Here is a 17,616-nt window from a genome sequence, read left to right as displayed (position 1 = left end):
AGGAAGAGCTTGTTGGTCAACTGCTTTTGAATGTTGTTGTTGATTTTATTTTAAAAAACAATCAAGAGCTGTATACATTTTATGAAATAAAGAACATCTTGGCTCCTGCTTAGCCATGCAACCCCCCTGCTGTGCCCTTAACCATTGCCTAGCCATTACTCGGTTTTATGCATTAAAGGATTTGGCAGGGAAAGAAACCTGAGCATGAGTTCATCGGCTGGTGACAAGGGCCAGGACGTTGTCTCTCAACTGCACAGCTACAGAGCAATGAGATGAAAGATGGGCTGGTTCTCCTGAGTGTCTCCTCAAGGGCTCTCTAGGGTGTTTTCTGCTCATAGGTGCTGAGATTCCCCTGCCACCCTTCATAAGAACTGTTTTGGCAACTGGTAGGGCCCTGCAAACACAACATGAAGACAATAGCAGGGTTAACTTGATGGGGCTTAACCCCAGAACCTGTTTCATTTGGGAAAATGTGAATAGCCGAGGGTGCGCCAAAGCGCACACAGAGTGCCTTCTCTTTGTTGCTGAGTAATCCCAGCTGGTGAAACGTTGGCTGGGTGTGGCTTACAGGACAGTTTGAGCTGCCACTCTCCTAGTATATTTTTTCTTTTTTTAAAAAAAGATAAGGAACATGAGATCCCAGCTGCTTTCAAATGTCACTGGCCACCTGGAAGTGACTGTTTCTAAGCCTGCCGGAGGACTTCCTTCCACAGGAGCCTGTTGTTTTCAAAAGCACTTAATGCTATTAATCTGGAGGAGGGAGAAATCTGGAACAAGCAGGTACAAACTATGCCTCTGCCTGATGCTTTTGTATCCACAGCGAAATATATCAGAGACGCGGCGCCAGAGTTCCATTTTCAAGCCCGTCATATTTCCTCCCGGCACCCGCTTGCAAAATATGCGCCGCTGTAAATTTCCTGACAAAATTCTTTTTGAGGTTATTTCCTCACGCCCCCCCTCCCTAAATTAAGCCATACTAATTATTTTCAGCTGGCTTTATCTCTCCTTCGCAACACTCAGGGAGGGTGCGGGCGGTGAGCATTTAAAGCCGCCATAAACAAAAGAGTGGTTTGGAAAATAATTCTATCAATTAATCAAATTAATCCTGCAGTTTGAGTTACAAGCCCCAAGTGGCAGGATTCTAGCCTGCGGTTATGAGCTATCTCTCGTTGACAGTGTTTAAATGTTATGATTGCAACAGTAATTAAAGAATATAATATACCCGCCGCTTTGCGGCGGCCTCCGTGCCTTTGGAACTCAGGGAGACTCACACAGAGGTCATCTTGAGGACAAAGGCAGACTGACCAGGAGAGTCCTGGACAAGCTTTTCTCTACCAAGTGCTGGTGGTATTATTATTATTATTATTATTATTATTATTATTATTATTTTATTTTCTGCATTCCACTAATGCAACAGAATGCTCCTGTTGCTAAACCTGACAAGCTGAGACAGTGGCTCATGATGCAACAAAGCCCCTTGAGAATACAGGGGAGTGGACAGTCACTAAGGGAAGCCAAAACTGCTCCTCTATACAGGGGATTGCTCACGGACAGATTTAGGGCACATGTGATTAATTGGCAGATTCTTGTGTTGCATTTGGGATGCTGGGAAGCAGATTTGGGGATATTTTAAGTATATCATTTCAGGGATAGGAAGAGGTGTGTGAAAGGTGGAGTTAGGAAACAGGAGTCAGGGTGATGTCCACCAGGGAGCCAAGCAGTCAAGGATTAAGACTCGCATAGCAAAGCCCAAACAATCAGTGTTCAGAAATGCTGGGGTATGTTGTAGAAGCACAAATAAACTGTGGGCCAAGCATGCTGGAGAACATTAGCAGTGCAAGTGGGAGGGAGGGCTGGTTATTGTACCAGGCTAGCCTTCCTCTTAGGGGTCAGAGACATGTTAGCACCACAACTTTCCATTGTCTCTGAAAATGGAAGATCTGCTCTTGGCTAACCATCTGAAAGTCATTTGAAAACCTTTTATATTTTTGACAATGGCATCACAACACCCCCAGTCATGTGCTGGCTGCTCTTGGTCAACAGAAGACCACTAACCCAGAATGGTTTCACAGAATCATAGAACTGTAGAGTTGGAAGGGACCCCACGGGGTCATCTAGTCCAACCCCCTGCAACGCAATTTCAGTTGTTACATGGTAGTCCAGTCCTGCCTACCAGGCAACCACCTTCCCACGCTCACTGCATCCCCAAAGGACAAGAAATGAATAGAAGGCAGACTGTCTGAAAAACGCCACATAGACCGGTGAGCTTCTGTGAAAATATTGGACTATATTTGAGAAGATAAATCCGGGCCCCGTTTTACAGTACCACAGCATTATGTTCATCTCATACTTTATTCAACAATATTAAAAGAGGCAGAGGCGCTCAAATAGCACCTTTACAACATCTTTTTATTATTTAAAAAATGGCATCTTCTGTACTTTTCTCTGTTCTCTGACAAATATCAAAATAAAAACTTTTAACATAATGCATTGCACCTGACGTTTAATTAACCTACTTTTTTTTTTACACAAAGAACTGTAAAGGTACATATTAACAGGATAAAGCCATTTAATTCCTTTTAAAAAAATGAAACACATATAGTTTGCAAGACACACGCAAAGTACTCTGAGAGCGTGCCCCCCTTAACCCCTTCAGTGCATTGTCTCCTCCTCTTTCTCAAACATGGAGGTCCCTATTAACAGCTGATTATCCTCCAAGTCACCTTTTGCACCTGAGATTCAAGCCTCAAGATGTAACCTTTGCTGCATACACTGCAGAGTATTAGCGTCGCAGGAGGAGCATTGTCAGAACACCATCCTGCACTCTCCGTGTTAGGTTTAGACAGGCAACTGTTTACTTCTTTCACAAGTTTCTCCCTCTTCCTTGACTCGTGTGTGTGTGTGTGTGTGTGTTCCTGTCTGTATTCACATTATGAAAATAAAAATAGCACCAGTTTAACTGCATAGTGTAAAGCCCATACCAAGTCTAGCAACTACCTCAATACAGTAAGAGTTTGTTGGTTTGTTTTTAATATAAAAATGATACCTTACAGGTCCTTGAGACACAGTACTGCAGGGGAGTGGGGAAGATGTAAGTTGGCAGTTTTCTCACTGGAAAATATTAATAATTAAAAACAATAATAAAAAGAACTATGTCACAAATCTTCAAGGTGCAGTTTAGCTAGGTTAGAGGGGAAGGCGTGTACATTTCTCTTTGCAAAAATAAAAAATATAACCCTCTTTTAGCAACATCTACAGTGGTCTAATAAAGGCAGTAACTTTCCAAATGCTGCATGGCAGTTCTTAATGCCACATTCTTGGAAATGTCTGTCTGTCAAAACTGTGGCCTGCTTCCTTCTTAATTTAATTTTAAAAAAATTGTTATTTCTTAGGCTGGCTCCCAATTAAATGAAATCGTTCAGGATTATTTGTGCAAAATCTTTGGGAGGAGGAAAAAAATGCTTTCTACAGTGTGCTGCACCTTATGAATAAGACGTCTCTGGAATGAAGTTCATCTCTTCAAGTACTTTGTACAAAGATAACAGAGACACAGTCTGAAAAGGGGCTGGGATTTGCAAGTATCCTTATAACCTCAGCACTTCTCCAATAAAGCATTTCCTCTTGACGCTTCACTCTGCCCAAAGCGATTACAGTTTTAGTTCATGAACATCATCAGCAACATCAAAGTTCTAGCATTTGCATGATAAATCAGGTGAATTAAAGTAGATTAGCAAGACACAAAGCAAAACTATTTCAGAGGCTGCAGTGCAAGTTCATTTAAGCTAGACAGAGAAATCACGCTACACAAACGAATTTAATGCTTTGATAATTTCTCTCTCCCCCCTGCAAACCCCAATGAAAGCAGCGAAGGATCACCATAAGTCACTTTCATAAATTACTCAGAAGTATCTCTTCTTAAAGGAATTTTAAAGCTACTTAATTTCTGCCCAAACAGTTGGCTTAGGAGATTGTTCTGGGATTCAGCTGTCCTGTAATTGTGAGAGTCGGGCAGCTTAGCACCTTGGACAGCTCTGTGCCGGCTCAAAGAGCCTGGCAGGGAGGCAGAGGGGTCTTTGGCTAAAAGGGGGTGGTGGAAGGCCTTGCCGGCCAAAAGGTCCTTCTTGCGTTTCAGGTCTCCATTGGCATGGCGGATCTCTGCCTTCTTCTGAAAGCATTGGTCAAGCACCATCTTTTTGAGCTGGCCGCCAGCCATGGACACCTTGAGCGTAGGGCTCAGTTTGTTGCAGTGAGGGTCCCTCCTCCGGGGGGAAAGAGCAAAAGCATCACTGTTGGGCCAATCAGCCCTTTTGAAACCTCCAGCGGCGTCGCTCCTCCCAGCATCCGGCGTCCGGGCTTTTTTCTTCTTGTTGCCATCCCCCTCAATGTTCTCGCGGGAGGCTGAGCTTCCTTTGTGAGCGGATTTGTGTTCTTTCCGCTTTTTGGGATGAAGCTTGGTCAGCCCATTAGCAATGGGTCTCTCTGGGCATTTGCTCAGGTCAGGGTGGCTGTGCTTTGCCTGGGCACTCCCCACCTCGCTCCGGAGGTGGCCACTCACAGGCTTGACGGGGTTGCTTCCCATCTCTTTGATGCCAACACTGGTGCCGTTGTCTCTGGAATAAGCAGCACCCATCTCTGGGAGGGCCTTGTCTTTTAAGGGTGGTGGCTTCTGAGCCTCTTCTGCACTGCCCAGGGAGCAATGGATACTGGGGTCGTTCTCGGCATAGGTCTGCCCACCTGTGACCTTCTTTGAAGGCATCTCTTTGGCAGACCGGTTGAGGGCAAGTGAGGAGGTCTTGTCCTTCAGCAGGAGCATGTGGAAGGTCGCTTCAGGTAAGTGCATCTTGGTGGCACTTTCCTGAGGAGCTGTATCACTTAGATCAGGATTGCCGCTCCACTCTGTTTTGGGAGTCCCCCTGCATTCTGTTGCCCCCACATTTGCAGCAGAAAGGTCAGGCCTCTTGCTCACGGGTTCTTCTTGGAAATGCGGGCTGTCCCAGGTTCCCATGGCATGTTCACTTTTGCCATTAGAGGTGACATTAGAGGCCACTGCCTCCTTGCTGTGCTTCTCAGAGAGATGAATTGGAGGCAGCCTTTGTGTTGGTGGTGCTGTTTGCTTATGTGTTAAGCTGGCCAGATCAATACTAACTGCATCAGGAGAGTCTATGGAAGGAGGTGGAGTGTCGCCAAGGGAGTCGCCTTTCACCAGCTGTCTTGCAGAAAGTGCAGTGGTGGGCTTGAGTTCTGGGCCACCTGATTCATCCTGGGGCAAAACTGGTAGAGGTGGAGGCAGACCATCACATTGGGTTTTTGCAATTTCACCCAGGAGACTGGAGTAGCGGCCCACCAGGTCTTCTGTTTTTATGGAGGTCTGGGGTCGAGGTGTTGTGGCCACATTGGCTGCTGTGGATAGAGGCTCATTTGGAGACAGCAGAGGTTCACTCCCTAGTTGGGGGACACAGGTGCAATCTGCCTGCACAGGTAAGCCTGGTGCAAGCAAGGTGTTGCGATGGACCATCTTTTTCTTTTTGGCTGCTGGTATGTCTTCCCGCAGGTGTCCTTCCTCTTTTACTTTCTTATCCCCATCCTTGGCCAAGACTCCTGGCCGCATCACTCCTCGGAATCGGAAGGTCTTGCTGCTCCCCACCAGGTGCTTCTCCATGTGCCGGTCATACTGCTCCTTTTTGGAGAAGGTGTAGTTGCAGGTGCTGCAGATGAAAGACTTCTTGATGACATGCATGACATCCGCACAGAGCTCACAGGCATAGAGCGTGGTGTGCTTGATGTCTACTTCCTCAGCCGTTCCATGCTCTTGGCTGAGGTGGTTCCGAAGCTCTTTGGTTTCCTGGTAAAACATTGGGCATTTGTGGCACAGGTAGATCTTCTGCAAGCTGTGCACCACCAGGTGGCGCTGGAGCTTGAAGGGCTTGGGGAACTGCTTCCCACAGTGATGGCAATCTCGAGAGGGATCTTTGCATTCTGGGTGCATGGGAGCCAACTTTGGAGCCCCTTCGGCTTTAGGGGCAGGGTCGGGAGATGGGGCTGTTGCTTTGGGAGAGGCAACAGTTGGCTTGGTTCTTAGTGGGACCTCCAAGGTGTCCCTGTTGACAGTCACTTCTTGTCCTCCTTGGGGCTCCTTGGGACTTTTGCTGTCTTTGCAAGCAGGTGCTTTGCTGCCAGGCTCAGCATGCTTGGCTGATTTGTTGGGTTTCCGGCATATGATAGAGTTCAGGAAATGCGTGACAGCATCATCATCATCACTGAAGCAGCTGGGCAACCCACCCAGGACAGATTTCTGAGCCTGGCCTTTCCGGGCAAACTGAGTGGCATGCTCTCGTAAGTGCTCATTGTACATCCAGACGTCAGATATTTCCTTCAGGCACATCCCACAGGCCCACAAGCCGGCTTTGTTCTTGGCATGCTTCTCCTTCAAATGGTCCCTTAGCTGCTCCCGGGAGCTGAACTTCCTCTGGACACACATGTAGCATGTTGGTGGAGGAGAAGGGTTGTGAGTGAGCTTGTGGAAGTCCAGCTCCCCTAAAGTGAGGAACCACTGGAAACACACCTTGCACTTGTACTGCTTGTCTTTAGCCTTGAGATTCAAGTCGCTACGGGTTTTCCCCTGCTTTCCTTCTCCTAGCTTATTTTTGATGGGTCTGCCTTGCTGGGCTGGTGATGGTGGCTTGAACCCTGAGGTGCATTCATCATCAGTGTGGCTGAGATGATCTTCCCCAATGCTGTAGAAGCATACATCTCTCATCTCAAACTTTGTGTTCAACATATCCATATCAATTGTATGAAACTCAGACAAGCCAGGATTTTCATTCATCCTAGTGTCATAGGATTCTTCTTCCAGGTCAGGAGGTTCTGGACTGGGAGCCATTGATGATTGGCCATTTGTTAGTTCCATGGATGAGCTGAGCAATGTTCTGTCAACAGAAATGCCTTCCGTCTTCTTCTCAAGACTACCCCAACTACTCAAGCTTGGAAGATCCTCTGTTTGACTCCTTATTGTGCCATCGCTCTTCAAATCAGTAATGTCCTCCCTTTGCCTGGCATCGTCTGGCTGCAGAACTTTTTTGGTAGATCCGGAATTGACATCACTTACTATTGCTTTGCTGCCATGACACATGTTGAGAGTCAGAGCGTCATCAATGGAGATGGTGTCGTACTCACAAGGGTCCTCCCTGGTGACACAGAAAGAGCTGGTTTCTCCTAGATCTGAAGCCATCCTGGTTGTAAAGAGACCCGCCATGCCTTCTGGCCTGGGGTTCACTTCTATGACAGGTTTGGGCTTCTTGGTCCGCTTTCCATATACCCGCCTGCACTTCCGATGGGCAAACCGGTCATTCCTGGGGAAAAGTTGTGAAAACGTGGAGTCATCATCAAACAAACTCTGCAGGTCTGGACCCATGGCATCCCCCTCATCCCCCTGAGATTCATTCCTCATCTGAAGCTCTTCCATCCTCAAAGGCTTGGACTCTGTGGGATAAGGGACACCACTGGAAGCTTTTTCTGATATGATTTCAGGGAAGTCCTCTTCAATTGCTCCAGCATGGCAGGACTGCTGGAGGCTGTTGGGACTTGGTGTATACATTGATGGCCTCTTTTGATTTCTACAGCAAATCTCTTTGGGTGGATTCTCTTCAGATGACTCTGGTTTTTCCATGCTGATATCCTCACCTGGTTCTTCACAGACATTGCTCAACCTTTCCTCAACTTGTTTTGGGTACCTGCTCATCCACTTCTCTGGCAAGTGTCCTTTCAACCCTGGATCCACCAATTGCTCATTACAGCTCCCTACATCCTGAAGAAGCTCTTGCCCAGCCATCTTTTGGGCTGATGATGTCTTTTCACCAACTTCTTCCAAGTCCTTGACTATTGGAGGGTGAAGTGGCAATGGTGACTGTGCCCTTGCCTGTTCTTGGAGGCCAGGTGATGGAGTGCTGCTCTCCAGTTCTTTAGAGACAGTGGTTAGAAGGAGGTTGACAGTGCAGGGAATCATTGTGGAGCGAAGCTCAGGGATCTCACTCTCTAGATGAGAAGATTCGATGGTTTCATTGGGAAATACTTTGGCTTTTCTTGCCTTTTCCTTCAATTTCTTCCTGGCAAAACTGCCCAACCCACCAGCACCAGCCTCTTTGTCTTTCCCTCCTGTGTCTGGCCCTGGTTTAGAGCCAGGTGCTGATTTGCCCAATCTCTCTGCCTCTGTCCTTAGCGACGTCGTTTTCATGTCTTCATTTGGAACATCTGTACTTTGGAGTTCCTGGGTTACATCAAATGAAATCACACTTAGGTCACTGAGCACCTTACTAACAACTTCTTGGATCTCTGGATTGGGCTCTTTCCTTTGGCTCCTGCAGGATTTGGGAAATGGTTGGCTAACGCCTGCTTTTGACAGGTGTGAGCCACCTGCTCTCTCTTTGATGGAAGCCCTGCTGTTTCTCCGGGAGAGTTGCTTGCTTGCCGTGAATGCCTTTTCCATTGGAGCACAGTCCAGGCCTGGTAACGGAGTGGTCTCCTTTTTCTCCTGATGTTTCACAGTTTTGTGCCTCATCAACCCAGTTTTGGTTCTAAAACGAACTGTGCAAATATCACAGGTGACTTGCAGTCCTTTCTCCTTCTTTTCTTTTGCTTGCTTGGTCTTGAAATCATCTTTCAGACTTTCATCATTGCCCTCCTCTTGTTCTGCGTAGCTAATGTACCCTTTCACACTCTCAGAGCCTTCATTCTTCAAACTGTTGCCTCTGCTGTCCATGTCTTGTGAAGCCTTCTTGATCCCAGTCTCTGTGGTCTCTGGAAATTGGCCAGCACTAAGGTGAACCTCACTGGCATTAGCTGTTCCTGCAAGGTCAGCAGTGGCCATCTCTTGATCATTAAGGATCTCTGGTTGAGCGTGATCTTTGCTGTCTTTCTGGAGGCAAATCTGAGCCTCCTTTGGCCCCTGAGGCTTCGACATTAACTCCCTGTTTTGATTCGTCTTTGTATTTGTAAGCTGAGCAGAATCTGTCTCTGATGCAGGCTGGTCAAGCATGATGTTTTGCAAGGATGCTGACTGAGAACAGGTAATCACATCCGTCACAGAGCACATGCCACTGTCTTCATGACCTGGATGCTTGGATAGTTCTTCGGGAATATCATTATTTTTAGAAGGTAGCAGGCTGGGAGATGTGCAGCTGTTGGCTTGTAATTTCAAGGGTATTTGTATCTCTACAGGAGGAGCTGCCAGGTTGCCAGAGCACAGGGAAGAGGCAGGTGGTGTACGGACAACCTTTTCAGGTTCTGCCAAGGTGCTGGTGGCACCTTCTTCAATGTGCTGTTGACTACTATTGATCATATCTGACAGCAAAGGAGAGGTGGCACCACAAGGGAGCATGCTGGGTAGAAATTGTGGTGCTTCTGTCCATTCTTGGTGCTCCGAATAATCCTGCATGGGATTCCCAACAACAGTCTTCTCAGCACTAGAGGAGCACCTGCACACAAGGGGAATCTGCTGCTCCCCAGCAGCAGTCGGACTCTCTTCAGATGGTGGTACTCCAAAGTCAGAGAGTGTTATGCTGCCTGTGTCACTTTTCAGCACTTCTTTCTGACTAGCCAAGCTGACTTCCAGCGACAAAGCTTCTGCACAGTGGCTGGCTTGCTCCTCCAAGTTCTGGCCTTCTTCTGAAACTGGGCTGGTTCCCAAGCAGAAACCTCTCCCGTGCAAGGAGTAATCATCCTGATGTTGATTTTCAGGTGAGTTGCTGGGAGCCAAAGTCACATGACATTGCAACTGTCCCACCTGATCACCACTCCTTTCCATCTGGTGGACTTCTGCAGCACACAACACTTGATCCTCACAGCAGGTTTCGCCCCAAGGTGTGCAGTGAGCCACAAGTCCCTTGAGCGTGGCTGGCAAAGCACAGCCTGGTGTTTCATTTTCAAATGATCCAGAGCTTAAGGGGGATTTTCTGTGGCTCCTAAATGCCAGGGTTGCATTCTGCTGATCTTCTACCACCTCTCCTGTACCTTGACAACCTTGCGTTCTCTCTTCCCTTAGCAATGAGGTCACCATTGAGCCGCTGAGTGGTGAGAGGTGTCTGTGCTCTGGGGAAATGCCACCTGCACACAGTTTAATGTCACCCACCACCTCAAAACAGTCATCTTTTAGGTGCTGCTCCTGCTCCTTCTCCTCTCCATTGGGATTGTGTCTTTCAGGGCTCTGAAGGGCTGATTGCTCTGTTGTGCAGGGAGCCCTTTCACCAAGATATTCTGCCTGTTTGCCTGGTTCAAAAAATAGTTCAGTTGAATCAGATGTCTTGGTCCTGTTCTCAGATTCGTCTGCCAGGGACCTCTTCCTTTCCTTCACTGTGGGGCTTTCAGCCACCTCCTCACTTGCAACAGGGCCCATAGATGCCTCTTCCTGTTCAGACTGAATGTCAACACTTGCAGGCAAGTGGGAGGTGGGCTGCAGGGCTGGGAAGCATGGCATCAGCAAGTCCTCCTCGTTGCTTTTGGCCGTCCTGGCCACAAACAACTGCAGCTGCTGCAATGGGTTGCCTGCCTTCTCTTGGGGAGTGGACACATCTTCTACCTCCCCATTCATCTCCTTTGAAAATGGCAATGTGTCAAAAACCAGCATTTTCCCATCTCCAGCTTTATTGTGTAGGGCTGGAGAGTGGCAAACAGTCTGTCGGGACTTATCTGGCAGAAGGGCAGATCCATCCTCATCCCTTGGGAAGAGTGTGATGCTCTCCAGCATTTCTGGGTCCTTGATGCTTTGGGCACTAGAGGGCAAGTTGCCATCAAGTTCTGGACCACCAACATCTTGTAGTCCAAAATCTGGCTTCAAACACAGAACTTGCTGCCCGTATGTTTCCAACTCAGCAGCACCATCAAAAGTTTTTTCCTTTGGTGGCAGTTCTGCAAACGCCTCCCCTCTCAGAGGCAAAGGCTCATGCACATTTAGCTCAGCTGTCTCCAGAGTTTTAGGGAACAATGGATCAGGGCTTTGTAGCAAATGCTCTGTGTAGCTTGGAACTCGCAAATCGTCAGAGATGCCTGAAGAGCATGGATCTGCCATGATTCTGGCAGGTGCAGCCTGCATTTCACTGAAGTCATCTTCCTCGGAGATTTCAATACCTTTCAGGTTGTCATGAAGCTTGTCTTGGTCCTCTTTGGAGTTAAAAGGACCTCCCAAAATCAGATCAGTGGCAGATGGTGTGTGCATGGTGGAGTGTATTGGGCTGAATGGCACCGGACATGGCCAAGGGTCCCTGTGGCTTCTGTACTTGCTATCTAAAGTTGCAAGGAGACTTTTCTCATTCCCTGAGTTTTCACAGACACAGGCTTTTGTAGAAAGGAGGCTTGCTTTCTCAAACTCGGCTTCTGTTAGGAACAGCCCTTTCCCATTGCTTTCCTGGTCGAGGGTTAAGAGTGAAAACTGGTGGGTGGCTTCCTTCTTATCTGTGCTGGTAGGTTGTCTGGGGGCTTGGTGTTCATCGGATACTTCCATGTTCAGCTTGTTTGCTTGCAGCTGGCTTTCCAACTCAGTGACTAACCTTTTGATCTCGAGCTCGTCATCTGAGATAGTGCTCATGAAAGCCATACTGTAATCTGCCATCCTTTCGGGTAAAGGGATTTGGTTGATCTCGCCAGGGTACCTTTTAGCGACTGTTTTTTCAACAGGGAGGCTGTGAAACTGGGCAATGTCTTCTGGCAAAACTGGGGATGTCCCCTCCATCAGATTCCAGTCTTTCTCTTGTGGGAATGGAGAATACTGCTGGTCAAAGGGGGTGGTTTTGCTGAGCTGATGATGGCCAGCACACTCAAAGTCCACGTAATTGTCCTTGCTTGATACCACACCATCATATAAGGTGGCATCAAACTCGGCCACAGGCAGCTCCCCGAATACCGATGAAGAATCAAAGCTAAGAGGTGAGGGGACTTTGCTTTGTTCATGATTATCACCTTCGTAGGGCGTGATCTCAGGGTGCTTCTGTTTGAATGAGCTGAGGTCAATGCCCCCCTGGCACAGGAACACATTGCTGCTGTGTGATGGTTCCACACCTGCAGCATCTGAGAAAAGGCCCGATGACTCAAAGCTGTTAGATAACCCTTTGCAGTCATAGAATGCACCAGCAGCATCAACGAGCGCAGCAGCTCCTTTCCTGGCTATCCCTATGCCCATGGGATTGTCTCGGAAACAGCTGATTGGAGCCACAGTCAACGGTTTCTTTGAACACTTGAGGTCTACTTGTTCATAGCTGTTGCTCTTGTCACTGGGGATGTCATGGCTGCCATCAGAGGATGGGCCATTGAGCTCATCCAGGTGGTATTTCAAGGCCTCTCCATTGTAGGTAGCAAACTGGGGCCAACACTGATTCCTTTCCAGTGAACACTGCTCGGCATCTTTCGGTGCAGCCAGGGGCTTATCATCATTGTGCCTTGATCGCCCGTGGGATTGTTCTGCATCCTCAGTGCCAAAGAGCCCAGTGGGGTTCTGGTTAAGAAGGCCACTGCTGTGATAGCTCTTCCCCTTGGCCCGGAGCAAACCTTCATCTCCATTTGTGCAAGGGATTGGGGACATGCTGGGGCTTTGATGCACCTGGAAACGTGCTGTCTGAACTGGGGGTGAGTTGACGCTGCCTTGCTCTCTGGACAACTCAGACGTCATTCTTTGGCTTCTTCCTCCTACCACTTCTTTCTCAGGAATGTCCGGCTGCTCTCGTGGATGTGGTGTGGCATGCAGCAACCTCTTCCTCTCTTCACTTTCCTTCTCAGTGTCAGAATCGGCCCTCTCGGTGCTTTGAGGACTGTTGCTCGTCTCACTGGACAGGCTGGTGCTCTGGCAGCTGCTGGTGGAAGAGCGGCTGCACCTGCGCCACACTCTGCCCGTGCATTCGTTTTTACTTCCGGGCTCTTTGCTGGCAGCCCTTTGGGGCTCCTCTCTGCCCCTCCTCTGACCATACCTCCACGCTGGCTCCTTGTCCTTCTCCCTCCCTGCTCTCCCTTGGCGCCTCCGACTGAGGCTGCTCCTCAGCCTCCCGTTGAACCGCTGCCCCGCCTTCCTCCTGCAGTGCCGCTTGGCGTATTCCACGCGCTCGTCATCCGATTCCGAGATGTATTCGTACTCGCCAAACTTGCTGTCCTTGGCTTCGGGGAGCATCCGCTCAGCAAGCAAGGAGAGCGGCACGGCTTTGCTGCCCTTGCTGTGCAGCTTGTGCAGCTTGTTCTTCTGCTGGACAATCTTGTGGATGAGCTCCTTGCTCCAGGTGCCGCTCCGCAGCTTGCACTTCTTGGCATCCTTCGCAGAGAGCAGGCTGTTCCCTGAAGAAGGAGGGCGGTTCAGGCTCTTGGTCTGCTTCAGCTCTGACATGGTTTTGGCCTCCTGCCTTAGAGGCATAAAGGGGCTCCTGCAGTTTTTCCTTCTGACCTTCGTTTGGGCATTTGCATCAACATTGGCCTCACCATACATTGCCAGGTCACTAGCCTTGTTCAGAGCAGACTCCCTGCTGCTCTGTGTTTCGAGCCTTTCCTCTCCCTGGTCTGGAAACCAGCTCGCCACTCTCTCTTTATGCCCATTTTGCTTCTCGGGTGGTTTCCTTTTTGTCAAGTCCATGCCGGGATGATCATCATAGCAGCTCAACATTTTCACATTCTCCTCCATCCCTGGGTGCTGCTTCGTTTTCTTCCCCGAAGCAACGCTCTCTTTTGCTTTGTAAGTGGTCCCACCATTGGTGACCTTCACAGAGGCCAATTCTTCATCAGCAAACACATCGATGAAGCTGCTGTCAATCTCAGGGTTATCTGACTGGTACCCAAGTCCGTTCAGAGCTTCCGTGATCAAACTGTCGAGCTTGGCGTCGTCTATCTCCAAGTCAGAAGCGCTAAGCGGCATGGGGTTTGGGGCAAGGCCGTTAAGGTGACTCCCCTTCAGAGGGTCCTCCTTGGATTCCCCTTTGCTCTCTCCATCTGCAAAATCAACAGGAGGCAGCAGGAGGCCCAGGCCAGCTTGCGGATGCTTTGTGGACTCGGGAGGCACCAGGTGTTGCCTCCGGATCTCCGCCCCCCGGGAAGAGCCTTTTGATGGACCCTGGAGAGCTGCGTGAGAACTGCAGAACTGACGATGGTCCAGGAAAGAGGAGAGAGTGCTGAAGTTCTGGTCACATTGCTTGCAGGTCAGGAAGACATCCAGCTGGTCGAGGCTGGTGCTGCTCAGTGTGCTTGCCAGGAAGTGATGCGAGGAATAAGGCGGTGGAGGCAGCTCAGCCTCAAAGCCCTCCAGACACCCTTTGGAGGCATCTGCTTCTGGCTTGTGGATGTGGCTGTCCACAGGGATGCCTCTGTAGAGGAGTTCATCCTTTGAGGCACCTTGGGAGAGATGAAAGCCCTTGAGAGGGTCTGCTGCCTGGTAGTGGATTGCGGTGGAGCTCAGTGAGTCGGAGGCATGGAAAGGCTCACTGGCATCCTTTGGGTGGCACTGGTGGTGAAAGAAGGGCGACGTGGTCAGCACAGTGCCATCTTCAAAACTGTGGCTGTTTGGGCTGCTTGACGTGGGCGAGAGGGATGAGCAGGTGCTGCCGCTGCTGGCCGGGTGGGGGGCAGGGGATGGGAGGGGAGAATCGGCTGGGGAGGCAGTCAAGGCCGACGGTGGCAACACCAAAGCTGGGTTGGAAGAGAGACGAGAGGAAGTTAGCGGCAGTGCTTGGCTCACGCTGAAGAAGAGGGGCTTGCCCCTGGAAACACACATGCCAGGAAGTTCTGTGTTCTTTGCCCCGTCAAAGCCAAAAGCGTTGGCCGGAGTGCAGTTCTTTGATCCCGGATCATGCTGCTGCCTGACGACCCCCTCCCCAGACAGCAGGGCTTTACTTGGATAGCTGGGAGTGGAGTTCTTCTGAACCTTGCTGCTGCTGTCCCAGTCTGATGCCCCAAGGGGGAAAGGTGGCTTCTGGCTGGCCAGCTTTCTTGACAGCTCAATTCGGTCTTGGCCGGGCATTGCGGAGGTGAGGCGCAGCTGCTGCCAGGCCTTCTTTATGTGCTGCCTCTGTTCTGCCCCTGGGTGGCACCCAAACGAGAGCTGGTTCCCAGCAGGGCTTGGGTACACGGTTGAGCTTTGTTCCATTGGAGGGTAAGCCTTCTTGCCTCCCTCCCAAGATTGCGAGAGCCGGGGTTGGGCCTGCACAGTAGTGGGAATGCTCTTCTCGAAAGGCACTGAGCCCAGGCTGGCAGCACTGGCCGTGGGGTCACCATAAGGCTTGTTCTGAAAGTGCACTTGGGGTAGAGAGACCTGTGGCATGTTCCTTCTCAGAGCACCACCGGGATCCAGTATCCTTTGACTAGCTACGTTGTCTGTCAACAAGGACTGCCTCTTCCCGGTCGGCTTTGGCAAACTAGAGACGTGTAAACTGGGTGGGAAAACGCCTTGGTTTTCTTGGAAAGTGCTTGAAGTTTGGTCGATAGCACCTGAAGGAGAAATAGCACCATTGTGGTCAGTGGAATGTTCATTCCTTCCTTTGTAGCAAGGCAAATGCCCTTGAGTCTGTGACGGGAGGAAGGGAGCTTGCTGGGGAGCCAACCCGTACATCCTGCCCTCCGGGCCAACGTGGTCATAGGAGCCACCGGCGAGAGCGTCCTCTTTCCATTCCCTGGAGGAAGGATGGAAGGCAAAAGCACCATGAGAAGCCTGACTGGCAGCCAGCGACACATCAATGTAATCTTGAGCATGAATGTCGCCTTGGAAAGGGTCCGCAGCAGAGCTGTGCAAAGTCTGGAAGGGGTACTGGAACGACAAGGGCCCCACACAGTGTGTGCTAGGTTTGCTGCTCTCGGGAAACAAGGGGCAAGCTTTGGGGGCAGAGAGTCCATTGTTAGCACCTGGGAGGCTTTTCTCTGGCAAAGGCCACGAGCTATTCCCATTACCCTGGAACTCCACATAATGCAGCTGCCCGTTGGTGCCAGAGTTTTCATGAGGAACACCGGCTGGCAGCTGAAGCTTTGCGCCATGGGCTGGGCGCGCGGTTGGTGTTGGGGAGGTAAAGTTGCTGGAGATATGGCTTGAGGGGGCCTCAGGAAAACACCGTGCAAAACTGAGGTCTTCCTGCTGCAGTTCTACCTCTCTCTCGGGGATGCTGGGGACGTGGAACCTGTAGCTCCCCGAGATGGGTCCCCGGCCCACTTCGACCTTCTTGGGCGGGGTGACCTTCTGCTGGGGATAAGCAATACCAATGGTGGGGTTTGGTCTGGCATTGCTGATAGTAAGTCTATAGAGCTGCTGGTGGCCACGCTCTCCTTTTCCGGACCGCTTGTTCTTATCCCTCGCTCTGCTCTTTCCAGGGGGAGACTGGGGGCTTCCTTTGACAGAACCCCAAGGGCCATCGCTAAGGAACTTGGACCTGTTGTGGAGGGACTTGAAGTCTATCTTGCCTGCTTGCTGAGGCCGGATCACAGCTTCCCTTTGATTGTGTGGCTCCTTGTCCTTGACACCAGTGAAGCTGGACCCATTCTCAGTCCCAGTGTGGAGACATGACTCTGAGCTTTCCTGGAGCTGACCATCAAATTCGCCCACGTCTTTCTTGCCAAATTGCTCAAAGCCAGTATCTTTGTCTTGGGCGCTGGGCTCAGTATCGTTGGTGGCATAAGCATGCTGTGTCTCTCCCATCATGGTATTAAGGACCAGGCCTAAAAGGAACTGGTTTCCTTCAGCCCCTCAGCACGGGAGCCCTCCATGGCAACCATCATCCCTTCTTCTCCAGCAGCTGTGAGGCACCTCAACCTCTCGGACAGCTCCCAGTTCCATCCTGGCTATGGGGCAGGACTTGCGTATGAGGCCTGTTGGGGGTTCATCTCAGGATTCCACATGGGCCCTGCAAGAGAGAAAAGCCTCGTGAGATTCAGCAGCTCTGCAGTCTCATATTACAATGTTCAAATATTTAAACGTTTACAATATTTGGTGACAAAACCCAAGGACTAAGGCTGCTTCTCCCTGATAGCAGAATGTAAGCAAAAACATATCAAACTCATGTCCAAGACTGAAACTTTACTTGAGATTGGAATGAGTTGATTCCAGGAATCAGCAGGGTGCCTCGAGGGAAGAGTTGGCCATGTCAGGAAATGGACAGAGTCCCCTGTCACTTACTGCCTACTAGGGTTAGCACTGGCCCCATCCTGGGTGAGAACCAGGGAACTGTGTTACCAAGAGGCAGAAAAAGCACAAGCTCAGGCCACCAGCAAATGAGAATTTTTTGAAATAATCTGACAATTGGTTTGGGGTTTTTTTAAGTATCACAGGAAAAATCTGAACTTTCTAAGACTTCCTTATACTCCACATTCTTTCCCTATTTTTCTGTTCTATTTTATTACTTATCCCTAGCTAAACCAGGAGTGGGGTGTCCTACTAACATAGGCGGAAATAATGCCAGGAAATCAGATTCTGTCAGGTGCTGCACATGAACTATATGCATGCACATTTCGGCATACATGTATCATTTGTGTCATTTGGGGGGGAAATTATTTTATAATTTACTATTGTTTGTATTTTGAATTACTTATGAGGGGGGAATACCATAATATTTTCAGCATTTAGGGCCTTTCCATCCGGCCCAGGTGAGAATAGTAGGAAGGACCAAGCAAAAGTACCTT

General features: G+C 49.7%; 1 protein-coding gene across 8 annotated transcripts in view; it reads right to left on the bottom strand.

Annotated features, from left to right (window-relative positions):
• Positions 1-2,333: 2,333 nt before the first annotated feature.
• ZNF469 (zinc finger protein 469) overlaps positions 2,334-17,616 on the bottom strand; it is a 290,027-nt gene continuing 274,744 nt past the window's right edge. For all 8 annotated transcript variants that reach the window (XM_082229176.1, XM_082229174.1, XM_082229178.1 and 5 more), the window contains one exon: positions 2,334-16,841. In XM_082229176.1, coding sequence (XP_082085302.1) covers positions 3,896-16,639 — 12,744 coding nt within the window. In that variant the 5' untranslated portion in view covers positions 16,640-16,841 and the 3' untranslated portion in view covers positions 2,334-3,895. The remainder of the gene's footprint in view (positions 16,842-17,616) is intronic.

Source organism: Podarcis vaucheri, assembly GCF_965113315.1.
Source record: "Podarcis vaucheri genome assembly, chromosome: 7".
In the NCBI taxonomy this organism is placed as follows: domain Eukaryota; kingdom Metazoa; phylum Chordata; class Lepidosauria; order Squamata; family Lacertidae; genus Podarcis; species Podarcis vaucheri.
This window is presented reverse-complemented; position numbering and strand designations above follow the sequence as displayed.